Source organism: Neurospora crassa, linkage group V (genome assembly GCF_000182925.2).
Source record: "Neurospora crassa OR74A linkage group V, whole genome shotgun sequence".
NCBI classification, from domain to species: Eukaryota; Fungi; Ascomycota; class Sordariomycetes; order Sordariales; family Sordariaceae; genus Neurospora; species Neurospora crassa.
In genome coordinates, this window is record NC_026505.1 from 2,866,103 (window position 1) to 2,881,002 (window position 14,900).

A 14,900-nucleotide genomic window follows, 5' to 3' on the forward strand; every position below is an offset into this window, starting at 1 on the left:
ATTGATATCACAACCTCAAGTACATATGCCTGGCTGTGTAGAGATACTTATAGACACATCAATTTCATCCCGGTTCCTCTTCAATTTCCTCTCACTTCCTCGACCCGCTCGCTCTCCTTGACTCGTCCAGAACCAAACCGCTCAGCCATCGAGGTTCGGAAGAAGATGGCCATTATCAGCCTTCTCATGTCCCCATGGGCACCCGTCGTCCTCTTGGCGGGCGTTGCCTTTTACTATCTTGTCCCCTACTTTGTCACATATAGCGCTCTGCGCAAGATTCCCTCTCCCTTCCCAGCCCAGTTCACGGATCTCTGGCTCCTGTCGGTATGTCGGAGAGGTAACAGATACCAAAGAGTGGATGAGCTTCACAAGAAGCTGGGTCCCGTTGTTCGTATCCAGCCCAACCACGTCAGTATCTGCGATGACGCCGCTATTCCCACTATTTACGGCCACGGAAACGGCTTCCTCAAGTCGCAAGTCTCCCACATCGATCCGTCGACCATCATCCTCTGTCTTGCTAACAGTTCATAGCGACTTCTACGATGCCTTCGTCAGCATTCGCCGGGGTCTCTTCAACACACGCGACCGCGCGGAGCACACGCGCAAGCGCAAGATTGTCTCCCATACTTTCTCTGCCAAGTCCGTCCAGCAGTTCGAGCCCTACATGCACTCCAACCTTGAACTCTTCGTCAAGCAGTGGGACAGTATGATCAAGAACTCCAAGAACCCCGACAAGGCCGCCCATCTCGACTGCCTCGAGTGGTTCAACTACCTTGCCTTCGACGTCATTGGTGATCTCTCCTTCGGCCAGCCCTTCGGTATGCTTTCCTCCGGTGCCGACATGGCCGAGATCCGCTCCTCCCCCGACGCTGCTCCCATCTATGCCCCTGCCATTGAGATTCTCAACCGCCGCGGTGAGGTGTCCGCCACGCTCGGCATCCATCCCGCCCTCAAGCCGTTCGCCAAGTACCTGCCCGATCCTTTCTTCACCAAGGGCCTTGCCGCCGTCGAGAACCTCGCGGGCATCGCCATCGCCTGCGTCAAGTCCCGCCTCGACAACCCTCCCCCGGTCACCCGCAAGGACCTGCTGCAGCGCCTGATGGAAGGCCGTGACGAAAAGGGCGAACCTCTCGGGCGCGAAGAACTCACTGCCGAAGCTCTAACCCAACTCATCGCCGGCTCCGACACCACATCCAACTCGTCCTGCGCTCTGCTCTTCCACGCCGTCCGCACCCCCGGTGTGATGCAGAAGCTCCAAGCCGAACTTGACGCCAACATCCCTCCCGAAGTCGACGTGCCCACCTATGACATGGTTAAGGAGCTGCCCTACCTGGAAGCCGTCATCAACGAAGTCCTGCGCTTCCACTCCACCTCCGGCATCGGTCTCCCCCGCCAGATCCCTCATGACGCCTCCCAGGGCGTGCATATCCAGGGGTACTACCTCCCTCCGGGAACTGTTCTGTCTGTGCCCACCTATAGCATCCACCACAGCAAGGAGATCTGGGGCCCCGATGCGGATGAGTTCAAGCCGGAGAGATGGGAGAGGTTGACAGCGAGGCAGAAGAACGCGTTCATTCCCTTTAGCCATGGACCCCGTTCTTGTGTAGGACGGAATGTGGCGGAGATGGAGATGAAGCTGATTGTGGCTACATGGGCGAGGAGGTATGAGGTTAAGCTGTTGCAGGACTACATGGACACTAGAGAAGGGTTTTTGAGGAAGCCGCTTGGGTTGAAGGTTGGGTTGAAGTTGAGGAAGTAAGCGGTGGGTAGTAGCGGGGTAAGCGACCAGAGATAGGGGGTGAGGGTGGGCGGTTGCAGTAGAGTGGCCCAGCGGGGTTTACCGAATGATACGCCCAGGATGAGGATTTACATATGATGATGCCCCTGATCGATGCATTGCAGCGGCTAGCATTATTTCCATGCTCATTCTCTCTCAAGTTAACACTTTCTTCTGAACCATACCTTTTTTTTTTCTTCCTTGGAACACTCCTACCTTCTTCAGACAAAAAAAAATTGTCTACATCATTTCATGCGTTCTTTACAATTCCTTTGGGTGTCACAAGCGACCAAACTCACAAATTACCCAACCTGCATTCGATCATCGACGACAGCAATAAAAAAAGAACATTCGAAACATCAATCGAGCCAAAAACAAACGTAACGCAGCAATTAAATTGCAAAAAGAGAGGCTTTGCTTAGCGCGTTGCCCACAGCCAGAATCGAACTGACGACCTCATCATTACTAGTGATGCGCTCTACCACTGAGCCATGCGGGCTTCTGATGTCTTTTTGGCTTTGAGGTGGACCATATTAACTGACCCCAGCAGTTGGCCCCACTGACGTTCGCGATTCGTCATTGTCAAGGTCGCCGATGACACTCGACGGTTATGACTGATTGACGCATTCATTTATTATGTTCAAGCGTATCGCATAGAAGTTAAATATGGAAGGATCCGTTGACTATTACCTGACGTTGAACCAAAGGACAGAGACTGAGAAATGGGTATCGTGAACTAACAAAGTACATACATGCAGCATCCGCTTTCATCGCTGCCCAAACGCTGAACTCCAACTCCCTTGACAAATGAAAGGCGCAAAACAACCTCTTCTAAACACTTCCATAAAATGCCTGACTACTTCTGTGCTCAGGCATCGTAAATATTCTCCGCCGGCTCGGAATCCGACTCGAATGTTATCTAATCGCCGACGGACTCATTCTTATTTTCAATGAGGATGGCGATATGCTACCTTTAGGTACGTGTTAAACTTGAGGTTGGCCTCAAGAAAGTGACTGGGTAAAGTTGAGATTTCAAGATTGCTTAATATTCCTTGTGTAGCCCCTGCGTTTTGTACTACAATACTGACGCCGAAGCTGAGAGCGTCACCGCGAGAGTCTATCGTGGACGCTGCGAATATCCTGCACTTTCATTTTACCACCATCACGCCTTTCAACATATCAAGAAAGAGAATTCCACTAATAAGGGGTATGGTTATTGTGCATAGGAATACGTCCTATCTGGTAAGACTATAAACAAACAAGGGTATCAGTCGAGATAAGCACAAGCATCCCTAATCCGAGCAGCTGAAATATGAAGTTCCCAACTCCGATCTCCCAAATGCCACGCAGTCTATATACCCCTTTTCCGCTTGTTACGCTCAATTGACGCCGTAAAAGTCTGATCAGCGTCCGAGCCGTAGGGCTCCTCTTCATTCTCCGAATCAAAGGCGATAAAGTCGCTAGCGGACTCAAACCTTTGGTGGCAGCCGCCGCAGCCTCAAACTCCGAGCCAGAAGGAATATTGCTCAATATACCAGACATAAAGTGAACAGGAATCGACACAAACACTGGGACTCCGCTCAGCTAATCAGCATGGAGGTATTCTCAGACCTCAAGTCTGCCCGGGCACCACAATGTCCGCCCTGATTCTCGCTCCGATGTGTCAGAAGTCATAAATATCTGACTTCTCCTCCTTGCTGTCCAAACCCTCCTCGACATCAGAGTCGAAGCTGATTAGGTCGCCCGCAGGGGTATGGCTAACCTCGCTAGTGGCCACTGGCGCCCTTTGCTGCGGGAACAAGGGGAGCATCGTGCTCATGGCGGTTGGCACCATGTTCACTGACACAGCCATGGGGTCGATGCCCCAGCGGATATGGAGGCCGGGCCATTCGGCCCTCAAAGCCTTCCGAGCGACCTGCGCCTGCGCGCGGAAGGAGCAGAACGTCCAGCGAAGGAGACGCTCGTCTTTGTCCTCACGGACAGTGGTAACATCCTGTGTGTCGAATTTGATGTTGGCCCCGAGGAAGCGCGAAAGTCTGTGGATATCCACAACCTCGATTGGACCGAGGATTTCTAGCACGCGGGAGGCGCTATGGGGCAGGTCCGTCTGCGGCGCCGATCTGTTGCTATTCCAGACCACAGCGATGGTTCTTCCTGCAATCTTCAGGTTGCCTCCCGTGATGAATTGGAAGACGTGAACAGCCTCTTCGCGACAAAACATGGTAATCTTCGCGCAAGCACTTTTGTAGCGACCGTCGGTAGGGGGAGCAATGGATGTCGCATAAACGCGTCCGAAAGGGGCGTGGATGCCCAGCGCATCCAAAACGATCTTGGGGGTTGTTCCGGCTGGGATATTGGTCAAAAATAGGGCGCAATTGTCGTCCGGAGCAATTCCCAATGAAGAATTCTTAGGGTTTCTGATGTCGCCCTTATAGCGCCAAGAGAAACCGGCACGAACCTTTTCCTCCGCTGTGAAGGTAGGCTCTAGGCCCTGCACTGAATCCATTGGGCGAAAAGAATTCGACGGTGACCTTGTGACTAGGACCGGTTCAGTGGCAGACCTTGTGTTCGAGGTAGGCGTCTGGGCCTTGCGGCGCCAGTCCAGAATGGCGAGTGCCGCAGACACTGAGGGTGTGTCGCTGGGCGTCATTGCCCGACGCTGAGCCGGGATGACATATGCATGATTGGTAGGAGCGTTCGAGGAAGTTGAATGGTTGCGAGCCTCCTGAACAGACTTTTGATCATCCGAACAAAATGAATTTACGTCGAGCAGAGAATGTGACGGATTGCGCTGATTCGACATCTTGGATTGAGAATATCTAGTTGCACAGTCAGTACTGACTGACCAACGTGATGCACATTGTGTGCAGAGCAGGCACACTAACCGACCTAGGAAATGGAATATGAGACTGGAATTATAGGTTGTTTGGATTGGGTATGGGAACCACCAGATCGAGATTGCCGCTTTTTTGGATTGGTATGCTCTGGTGTTGGATCTAAGGTCGGTTGGACCATTGACTGATTAAACTCCAGAAAGTTGAAGTGACGATTATCTGAGGGTTGATTTTGGCTTTTATAGAGACCTGGAAAATAACAAGTTGGGCGAGGTGGTCCGCCCACGAGTGCAAATTTTGAAATGTATGAACGTAGTGAAGGGGCCGGGACGAGTGAAGGGAATCATTCGCCTGGCTTCTTGGACTTTCTGTCCATGGCCTGGTATCCACGGTGACGGTCTGTCATCGAAGCAACATCAGATGAAAGGCCAGGTATATCAGGGCAGAAAGCGTTCAAGTGAATGTAATTACGCGTTATGTCGAACTGCGCATTGATGAGGTTCGTTTCCCTTTGCAACAAGTTCGTGATTTTTTGGCAGGCAGGATAGGGCGCTTTATATCTCTCAGTGGTGGACAGCAGCAACATATGTGACTACAATGGTAAGATCATGAGCGCAGACGAAACGGGTACTTACGAATACAGTCACAGGGATATTTTGACACATACTTTGAATGTGGTGGCAGACCTGGAGAGTGTTATCAAATGTTTGACATGTCTCGTCCTGTTACTACAGCCTATAGTAGTCATGCTCTTTTTTGAATAGATGTAACGGATTAAGATTGAGTAATGCCGGAAGATTTTTATGGATGAGCCTCAGACGTCGTGATATCATCCATGCTGGCGTTTGGCGACTTAGGTTTGACTGGCAGTTTCCGGCTGGCGGGATGCTTCAGTTACGAAACTTGTTTCCACGTTACCCCCATCGCTACTAAGTACAAGTTGTACCAAGCGAAGTGCGTTTCTCTGCAAACCGTCGCAAACGTAATTCATGTAACTGAAATATTTGACACTTCATAGAGGAAGGAGCGCGGCTCATTCTGGATCACCCCGCTGGTGTCCCGCTCCTTCCTTCACTTGTCCTCATGACTCCACCATGACACTCCTGCTCAAGCTTCCTACAAACACTCAGGGCGGTATCAAGTGAATTGACTGACCGCCTTTGCCGGCTGACAACGCTGGCGGAGCCGACAACTTGCAGTGACGATGGCCCGCGGGACTCTCTTCAGTAAAAGCTCCATGAAGTACACCAAATCGAATGACGGTCACTGCTTTTGAATTCCAAATTACCACGGGCAAACGACGGACAGATCTGGTAGTCAACAAGAGACCTTATCCATAGAGAAGAAGAAGCGAGTAGATTTACAAACGTGTGTGTGTAATCATGTAGTAACTGGTTTGAGGAATACAGCGTGTGGTGATGAGGAAAACTACGAGGCAGACGTGTTGAAACAACTCAACACAAGATAAGATCATCTGGTGAATCTCCCATCTCGACTGCTTTTGATACGAAAATATCTGCGTAGGAGTTAATTGCCACGCTAAACCGGCCAGACGCCGCGCTTTTGTGTGAACACGACCATTGTAGGAACAACCCAACAGAGTCCTTGAAAATCAGAGTACCAGAAACAGGCCCCAAGAAGTCCTAAGCATCAGACTTGAAGATTCATACTGTTTAACTTCTTACAAGGTACATCTAAGAAGGTGTTCTCTCTTTCCATCCACCCCTGGGCAGACTGATTTGGTCGTGTTCACACGAGAAGTTGCACAGAATGATCCAAAACTGGTTAACCCCGCGGCACCTCCAAGTGTTGACTTTTGCTACTCACTGCCAACCCCGGATCCCAACGACAGAGTGTGGGGGATGTCGCTCTTGTAATGGAGAAAGCGAACTGCCCTGCCATTGCTGCCAAACTTTACAGTGGCTCAGGCACCAGAGGCAAGTATCGAGTGAGAAGCAGAATGCGGCAGTACGAACTCGGAGACCAGGTACCTCGCTTGGCTCAACCTGCCCTCAAAAAGAGGCATACGATCGAGCACAGATCGTACTGCGATCCTGTCTGTTGTAGAGGCAGTTGTCCATGGTAACAACGTGAAAGGCGAAGAGTGAAGTGAGATTTTCGACCGTAACACGTTTGGCCACAAGCTTTCCCTGCTCAAATTGAGCTATCAAGTAACGGTCCACAACATCAGCGATGTTCATCACTTATTTGGGGATTGAGGTAAGTTTGAACACCATTCCCATCTGTCAAGTATGTGATTTTGATCAGATCTGAAAGAGGTCATACCATGTATCCAAGTCAGCAATCGTAGGAATAACCCGAACGCGGACAGTCCAGTACTGTTTGTTGTGGTTGGGAAAGACCGAAGTATTTGTGACTAGTCAAGAAACGTATCAGCCAATCTATTAGGAATTTCTCCAACCATGAACTGCTTCGAGGTTAGGATCAAAAGCATAATGACAACGCGTGGATGCGTAAAAATAGTATAGCCAAGGTGTGATGGACAGACCTTGACGTGTTCGGTCTATTTAATGGCCATTCGTCAGGCTAGAGAATGGGTAGCTCTATAGCAAGAGACCTGAATAATGAGTTCCTACATGTATTCACGGCCCCAGGTCTCCCTAAATCACCTGACTCCAGAGTGATGTGGCTGGGCTACTCGGACGGAAAAGGAGACCAATCGGGGCTGATTCTTGATTGTGGCAAGGATTCGTCATTCGAGGACACCACTTCGCTGCGAGTGGAGGCATTTTCGCGAATCACATCCCCTAAAGGCATCTCTGCATGGCATCCTTTTCCTGGCTTTCCAGGCTTTCCTGGTTCTGACCCGATCGCGCCCACTCTTCCCGCCCGTTACAGTCATGAACCGCGGGGTTCGGATGCTTTTTGACGTCACCCACGGTTTCAGGGAATCCTGTATCTCTCTAGACGTCATGGTCTGATGATGCCCCAGCGGAAAGGATGGTAATGATGGATGGTCTTGTGATGATGTACTGAATCTCGACATTATATCAGAGACGAAGTCCCGGATGTCTGTTCTAGAATACTTTTGCTCCTGGATAGATCTGATCGTCGCATTCCAAGGCCACGAAATTCTCCGAGACACACTATCTCTCAATAGCCGCTATCCACTCGAAGCTACTGCACCATGCCGACGGCAACAACGGTCAAGCAGCCGTCCGCTGCGGTCTGTAAGTCGAGGCCCCACTTTCCTCTTTTGGTGCACAGACTTACCCAAAGGGACCGAACCATCCAACAGCTTCCACCCCCAAAGTCAAGAAGACAACAACGAAGACGGAAACAACGGATGGGCCCAAGCCAGTCAAAGAAGTGAAGCATCGCAGCTCTTCGACGAAGCCCAAGTCGACGCCCCTCGCCGAAACAACCGACAACGTGGTCAAGAAGAAGCCGAAACCAGCGCCCCTCGACGAGAATAAGATCGCGACGACCGACCATGCTGTCAAGAAGAAGCCGACGACTTCCACCTCGACCCCAGAGAAGAAGAAGGCACGTGTGCACAGCAGCAGCACCTACCCCCGCGAGGTAGTATCCTCGTCCAGCACCAAGAAACCCTCGACCAGCGGTCACACCCACGCACACACCTCGACGACCAAGACATCGAGCCACAGACCGCATACGCATCTTGAGGAAAGCAGCAAGCACGAGAGCACCAGCTCGCACCGCCCCGGTCGCCGTCACCACGCCCATCACCATCACAACCCCGACGGCAGTTTGACTCGCCACGGCGCCCGCGCCACCAGCTCCTCGATCGCCAAACCTCTTGCGCCCGCCAAGGCCTTCTCCCCCGCCCTCGACGCCGAAGGCAACCCCAAGCCCAACCTCCGCCCGGCGACCATGACAGCGCACATCAAGCGCGCCGTACGCAAGTCGGAGGCGATGAACCCTTCGAAACCTACAAAGGTCGAGCCCGAAACTGCGCTCCCCAAGGTCCACGTCCCAACTCCACAGACGGCGCGCCAGAAGGCTACTGCCGCTGCTGATGTTGAAGCGACTAAACGGGCTCAGAAGGTCGCTGCTGCGGCGCAGGAGGAGCAGGCTCAGTGGGACCAACAACAGCAACAACAACAGCAGGAAACCCAGAAGCCCAAGAAGAAGGAAAAGAAGTATGCGCCTGAGGCGATGATTCCCACTTCGCGGTTTGTTGGAAATGTCGGTAAGACGGCTGGGGCGGCGCTGGATACTACGGGTCAGGTGGCTAAGGGGGTTACCGATACTGTTGGACGCACGGCCGAGGGCGCGCTTGGTGGTGGTGGCGTCGGCAAGACGGTTGGAGCGGCGGCTGGTGGTGTTGGTGATACCTTGGGTGCGGCGACGGGAGGGTTGGGAAAGACGGTGGAGGGGGCGACGGGTGGTTTGGCTAAAGGCGGCCCGTTGGGCGCCGTGGGAGGGCTGGGTGAAGGGTTGGGACAGACGGTGGGAGGTGTTGGGAAAGGATTGGTAAGTTTTTTTTCCCCTTTGACTCTGTGATGTTGCTTTTATTGTCATTCTGTTTGGTTGTCCTAGTCTCCTTGGACTCCCTTAGTTTTCGGTCTTCCTTTATCTCTGCTTTTACTCCCCTTCCCCCCTTCTTTCCCTTCTACATCTGCAGCTTTATGTTTCGTTTCTTCAACGCTCCATCTGATCATGTGTGCGGATAATAGGGGCAAAAAGAGTCGAGAATCTGGCAATGGTTAAAAAACACCCCGTCGTGACGGGGACCTAACCGATCACTTGCTGACTTGCCACCCCATGTTGCGCAACCACAGGGCGATACCGTTGGCGGAACAGTCGGCGGCCTCGGCGACACAGTTGGTGGACCACTTGGAGGAGTGGTCGGAGGACTTGGACGGGGTGTCGGTGGTGCCGTCACGGGTATTACTGGTGGCCTAGGTGACGGAGTCGGCAAGATTGGACAGGGCGACTTGCTTGGGGGGGTTGGTGATGTAGTTGGTGGTGTGACCAATGGTGTTGGAGGGTTGTTGGGCGGCGTTCTTGGCGGGTTGGGCGGCGGTGGTGGTGGTCAGCGTCGTTGAGGTTGGTACATGGTTGTTGTTTTGATGATGATGAGATAATCCTGACATTGGGTCTAAGTTAGGTAAGTTCAGAACTTATGATGAGTTGGTGCGTGTGAATTTGGAAGAGGAAGCAATGTTGTACATGTATGATGTTAAGATGCTGTATCAGCACAGCGGGTAACACGGAATAACTCATGCTTTCTGACGATTTGGCAGAACATGTTGTAGAATGGAACTTGGAAGGTGGGAGAAAGTTGAGTGGTTCGACCCATATGTTCTTCAAGCAATGTTTCAAGCATTTCATTTGGGAAAACGGTGGCAGCTCCTGAGTTCATCATCAGCGGTGCAATCACCGCTTTTGTCACAATGATCGATGAAAGAAGGTTGGATTTATCGCGGTTGAGAAAAGAAAAAGTAACAACGACGAATGCAGTCATGTTGAGTGACATGAACATCAACAGGAAGAGAAAAAATGGAAAAAGATTAGGTCGTGCCCGGGTTCGAACCGGGGTTACTGGAAGAATTTGAATGTGCTTCAAAATCCAGAGTGATAACCACTACACTACACAACCCTGTAACTTTCGTTGAGGCAAAAGTTTGGTACGCTGTACTATAAGCCCATTCCGTGATATCTGTCTTCAGGAACCTGCCACGCCTGCATCGGAATTCTTCATAGCGATAGATCTATCGTGGATACGATTCACAAGAACAAAGAATTGCCACTTAAACATCTACCTGTGTTTAAATACACGTGTCTGCCGGCGAATTACATATTAAGCTGGTGTAACTATTCACATCTTCGGCGTTGTCCGTTCCAGAACGAAGGAAATGGCCCGAGCACCACCACCTAAACGCATATGTCTGAGACAAACATGGCCACTCGTTCCCCTGCAAGACAGCAGCGACAAGCCCCGCCAAACTTTATTTCGACCTCCACCTCTTTGTATCGCGCCGAAAGCCAAAAAGCAACGAAGAAGCGATCGATCTATGTGTAACTGATACCGACTGCGATCGCTAGCCGACATCTGGATCTACGGAAAATGGCTTTGGCCACCTTGACAAAGCCGATCGCAACTGCAAATGTACTGCGTAGGCCAGCATGAGACATCATGACGCATTCCATTTGCTTACTGAGCACAGCTTGTTTTTCCTACTCCGTGATGGTATGTATATATCAACAATTATGGACAAACCCGCAATGACTTGAAATTTCTCCCGCTATGCTTGCGCAGCTTTCCGACGCGAACGCCAAGCTGATATCAATCCCGACCGCACTTCTCGACACCTTCCATGCCACTTTGGAGCTCTTCAACGCGACCGCCATTGCTTCCAACCAATATGGCAGGCGAGGAGCGGAAGAAGAAGGTGCTTATCGTAGGCGCGGGTGCTGCCGGTAAGTGGAAATGCTCCTTGATACCGCCAGAAATTGCTCTGCTTTGGACACTGACATTAAGGAAATAGGCATGTCATGCGCCTACCACCTGTCCAACCATCCTGAGAAATTCGACGTCACTGTCATCGAAGCCGCCAACTACTGCGGCGGTCAAGCCTTCTCCATCCCCCTTGACAAGCAGAAGCACGGGGCATCATGGCTCAACCAGGGCGTTCAAGGTGGTTCTTACATCTTCCACCACACCATGACGATGTTCGCCCGTCAGGGGTACGCTGCCAACCCTGTCAAGCTTCAAGTCTCCTTTGGTAAGGGTGATAGGTTCTGGACGAACGTATATCCCACCAAGCTCCTGGAACGACACCAAAGCGAAGTCAAGCGCTTTTACCGGATGCTATCCTTCCTCCGATGGTTCGAGCTGATCTTCGCGTTGCTACCCATCAAATACCTGATGAAGCTCTTCTGGTTCAGCTACGAGTTCGCGAACACGGTTGCTCTGCCCATGGTTGCCCTGTTTCTGGGCACTGGAAACTACACGCCTGACGTACCCACCATAATCCTCGAGCGACTGTGCACAAGTCCGACATATGGAATGTGGTATCCGGCTGATAAGGAGAGCATCGCCAGTAACATGCCACCCATGATTGTTTTCCCCAACTTTAGCAATTTTTACGAGGACTGGCACAAGGATCTGGTGAAGAGAGGGGTAAACATTCGATTGTCTACCGAGGTAACTCAGATACTGAGTCGCGACAAGAATGGAGTGGTGGTCAAGACTATCAAGCGGACCCCAATGCCGGACAACCATAACCCTACGAGCGCTTGGGCAACTGAGGATCCGGTCATGAACGCTGATGCCGACGCCGAAGAGACAACCGAACACTATGACGAGATTGTAATCTGCTGCCTGTAAGTACTTTTTCCGCTTCCCAATTTGCGACAAAATCTAAACATCAACACCTTCAGCGCCGACACAGCCAAACGCCTCCTTGGCCGAACCGCCTCCCTCCGCGAGCGCCAAGTCCTAGGCTCCGCCAAGTTTTCTGACGACATCACCATCACCCACCACGACTCCTCCTACATGCGCAAGCACTATGAGAACTTCTTCAACCCATCCCAAGCCGTCAACTCCCTTTCCGGCGTCGACCACTCCTCTCGTGTCAAGTTCGCCCGCGACAACTTTCGCCCCATGTACTACATCAAGCCCTACGACGCCGACCTGACCAAGCTGGAGATGTGCTTCGACTGCACCAACTACCAGGCCCAGTTCCCGCCCGAGGTTGACTTTGACAACCACGTGTTCCAGACCATCTACCTCAACAAGCAGCGCGACGGACATCTCTGGACTGACGACGAGATCGACGAGTCAAAGATCATCCGCAAGGACTGGTGGCATCAGCTATGTCACTCCTGGACGCACTACGCTTTTGTGGTGCCCTGGATGTGGCTTCTCCAAGGAAGAAGGCACACGCGGTTTGCAAGCTCGTGGACGATGATCAATGCGCATGAGGTGGCAGTCATGAGCGGGATTGCGGCCGCGGTCGATTTGGGGGCGCAGTACCCAGAGGATCTGGAAAGGGACGGATTTGCCCTGTTGAGCTTTAGGTTGTATTACCTGCTGATATATGGACGGTGGTATAGGAGGAAGGTGAAGAAGGAGGATAGGATGGGGGAGGGACATGAGTGGGCGTCGGGGCTATATGGGAGCGTTTACAAGGGGCCAGGTGTGATAGAGAAGGAAAGAGAGATGTGGAGGGAGGAGAGGGCCAAGGATGAATGATCATCGTGAAACGTGATCCTTTGGAGCTACGAGCGGTGGCGTTGCTGGCTGGTACGACAACGTCTTGGCTACTCTCAGAGGTTGCATTCACATCTCAAACCCGAAGATCGGCAGCCACATTCGATCAGATGCTGCCCGAGTCTTTAGCGACGCTGTTAACTTCAATACCCTTTCTTCCAGGACTATGGCCTGAAGCTCAATTCTTCCTCTCCCTTCTACTTTTACAACCCCGCCGGAAAAGACAAGGTCATGGAGTACCTAGTTGGCGGCAACTGCTCAATGCCAGAACATCTATTACAGCTACTGGTCGACCTAGGCGCTCGGCTTCATATCCGAAATGGAGAAGGCCACACCCCTCTTGTGCGCTGTCTATAGATGCGACAGCCCGCCACCGAAGCTTCGAAGACCAAAGCTACGAAAACCATCGCTCATCAGAAGGCTTGGAATCAGGGCGGGTTGTTTGGGACCATCAATCGTTCACCCGCAGACGATTCGTGCGCTCATTGAGGCGTGCTATTGGGTGAACATCAGGATGGAAGAGAAGTACACGTGGGGGAAGGAGAAGGCTGACGCTTGATCGGATTCTGGAAATTCGGTCCCCTGGTGGAAGCCTCTTGAAGGATTCGAAATAATGGGACATTGTGGAAGGATCTTGTTCGGCACCTTCCGGTACAGCTCAGAGTTGGAGTTTGACGGAAGCATCATCTGAGAAGACGGGCCGTCGGAAGTTAATGGAGAGTGATTATCTCAAAAAGTATCTGTTTAATCTCAAAGTATTTCAATACTTTCCTCTCAAGTTCCAGGTTCAGTTCCGTGTAACACCCAGTCACCTTATTTGGCCTTCCATGGGACTGTTTCCTTGCTCAAGTTGTAAACTTGATTGTGTAATATCCTTCTCTGCCGTGTTCATTGGAGCTGTGTATGACCCGCTGGGCAAGTCATGGAACTAAAACATCAAGCTTCGATACCTTCTCCCTTTCTCCTTTGTGAAAGAGCGACTGTTCGGCAGGCAGAACTGAAGAAGACTGAGGTTCCAGAATGGTAGTAGGCCAAGTGGGAGATGCTTCGCTCCTTTCTCTGGTGCCGCCCCGTCCGGTGCAAGAGCGACAGAGTATGCATATCCCGGCAAGTGCGTGCGAATGATGACGGCTTGATGGGAAGTGATGATTATGAGCATGTGCCCCTGGCGATCTCCGCAGACACTCTGCTTTACCCGACACTGTAATTTCTTTTCCTGGCTGACTGATCACATGTAATCTGCTCAATTACATTGTGATCTTGATGTTTGTGAAAGATTCATACTGCATTGCGTCCTCCACTGCTAGCTGGACTTTGTTCTGTTTTCAAGTTTGGCTCACATCAAACCTGCGGCGTGAACAAGTCACCCCGCTTAAGATGCACATGAGCAACTTCAAGTATCACTCCTTTCCTTCTCCAACCGGAAAACTGCCAAACCAGGACTTCTTACTTACAGATTCTTGGAGACATGACTACGATGACGGCGAGGGCGTCCGAAGTCTCCAACACCCTCAAAAGATAGCAAATGATGCTATTCCCCATTGAATGGTTCTTGGCAAGCCTTACTTCTGCCTCAAGTTGTAGGTGTGCAGCTTCAATTCTACAACAGTTGAGAGATATCTTGATACAAACAGTACGGGTACAAGTAAAAAGCCCACAACTACCTCTGTTCGTCATTGAGGTTCTCCAGGTTTTATTTCCAAGACCCTACATGACCTAGTACGTCCAAGATCCCTAATTCACCTTAATTCCTCCAAGATTGAAGCCAAGTATCCCAGTGAAGGTAGCAGGCGAGCATGCAAGTGAAGTCAAAATTGCCGCCCCCCCGATTCCGCTGATTCTTACTTTGGAGTATAAAGTCTTCCGAATCCTGCGTTCTACATTTTCTTTCCCACTCTTCTCTTTCCACACTGCACCTCAACACAATTCTCAGCACCAACTGCAGCTATCTATCTGCCGCCATTTGTCTTTCGCAAACATCAAAACCCTCGCCTCGTTGATATCCAAACCAAAATCACCCTCTTGACTTCATGGCTGTCGTAACATTAGCAGCAGGTATGTCCACCCTCTAAATACACTTCTTGAC

The 14,900-nt window shown here is 51.3% G+C and overlaps 4 protein-coding genes and 2 non-coding genes across 7 annotated transcripts; 3 read left to right on the plus strand and 3 right to left on the minus strand.

Annotated features, from left to right (window-relative positions):
• Positions 1-116: 116 nt before the first annotated feature.
• NCU01086 (benzoate 4-monooxygenase) lies at positions 117-1,759 on the plus strand (the record flags this gene model as incomplete). Its single annotated transcript, XM_956605.3, has 2 exons — positions 117-473; positions 532-1,759. Exons 1-2 carry the CDS (start codon positions 166-168, stop codon positions 1,757-1,759), a joined length of 1,536 nt encoding a protein of 511 aa, XP_961698.3. The 5' UTR covers positions 117-165.
• A 445-nt stretch (positions 1,760-2,204) lies between these two features.
• On the minus strand, positions 2,205-2,276 carry NCU15096. The gene has a single exon. It is a non-coding gene; the product is annotated as a tRNA-Thr (tRNA).
• Positions 2,277-3,440: 1,164 nt separating this feature from the next.
• Positions 3,441-4,580, minus strand: NCU01087 (hypothetical protein; the record flags this gene model as incomplete). Its single annotated transcript, XM_956606.1, has 1 exon — positions 3,441-4,580. One exon carries the CDS (start codon positions 4,578-4,580, stop codon positions 3,441-3,443), a length of 1,140 nt encoding a protein of 379 aa, XP_961699.1.
• Positions 4,581-7,647: 3,067 nt separating this feature from the next.
• NCU01088 (hypothetical protein) lies at positions 7,648-9,894 on the plus strand. Its single transcript, XM_956607.3, has 3 exons — positions 7,648-7,802; positions 7,871-9,069; positions 9,378-9,894. The coding sequence occupies exons 1-3, from the start codon at positions 7,760-7,762 to the stop codon at positions 9,642-9,644; spliced, it is 1,509 nt and encodes a 502-aa protein (XP_961700.1). The 5' UTR covers positions 7,648-7,759; the 3' UTR covers positions 9,645-9,894.
• Positions 9,895-10,111: 217 nt separating this feature from the next.
• On the minus strand, positions 10,112-10,198 carry NCU15097. Its single transcript has one exon. It is a non-coding gene; the product is annotated as a tRNA-Gln (tRNA).
• A 347-nt stretch (positions 10,199-10,545) lies between these two features.
• Positions 10,546-13,586, plus strand: NCU01089. Of its 2 annotated transcripts, XM_011396161.1 has the most exons (5): positions 10,546-10,708; positions 10,767-10,789; positions 10,859-11,019; positions 11,088-11,925; positions 11,983-13,586. In XM_011396161.1, exons 3-5 carry the CDS (start codon positions 10,917-10,919, stop codon positions 12,794-12,796), a joined length of 1,755 nt encoding a protein of 584 aa, XP_011394463.1. In that variant the 5' UTR covers positions 10,546-10,708; positions 10,767-10,789; positions 10,859-10,916; the 3' UTR covers positions 12,797-13,586. The 2 variants fall into 2 exon arrangements, with proteins under 2 accessions (XP_011394463.1, XP_011394464.1); XM_011396162.1 differs by having other exon boundaries at positions 10,546-11,019.
• The last annotated feature ends 1,314 nt before the right edge of the window (positions 13,587-14,900 follow it).

What these genes read in the sequence shown, in the direction of transcription:
- NCU01088 (XM_956607.3), top strand. Translation starts at nt 7,760, where the DNA reads ATGCCGACGGCAACAACGGTCAAGCAGCCGTCCGCTGCGGTCT. An exon ending in GCAGCCGTCCGCTGCGGTCT is followed by an intron (nt 7,803 to 7,870) that starts GTAAGTCGAGGC and finishes ACCATCCAACAG; the next exon opens with CTTCCACCCCCAAAGTCAAG. An exon ending in GAGGTGTTGGGAAAGGATTG is followed by an intron (nt 9,070 to 9,377) that starts GTAAGTTTTTTT and finishes GCGCAACCACAG; the next exon opens with GGCGATACCGTTGGCGGAAC.
- NCU01089 (XM_011396162.1), top strand. Translation starts at nt 10,917, where the DNA reads ATGCCACTTTGGAGCTCTTCAACGCGACCGCCATTGCTTCCAACCAAT. An exon ending in CGTAGGCGCGGGTGCTGCCG is followed by an intron (nt 11,020 to 11,087) that starts GTAAGTGGAAAT and finishes TTAAGGAAATAG; the next exon opens with GCATGTCATGCGCCTACCAC. An exon ending in GAGATTGTAATCTGCTGCCT is followed by an intron (nt 11,926 to 11,982) that starts GTAAGTACTTTT and finishes CAACACCTTCAG; the next exon opens with CGCCGACACAGCCAAACGCC.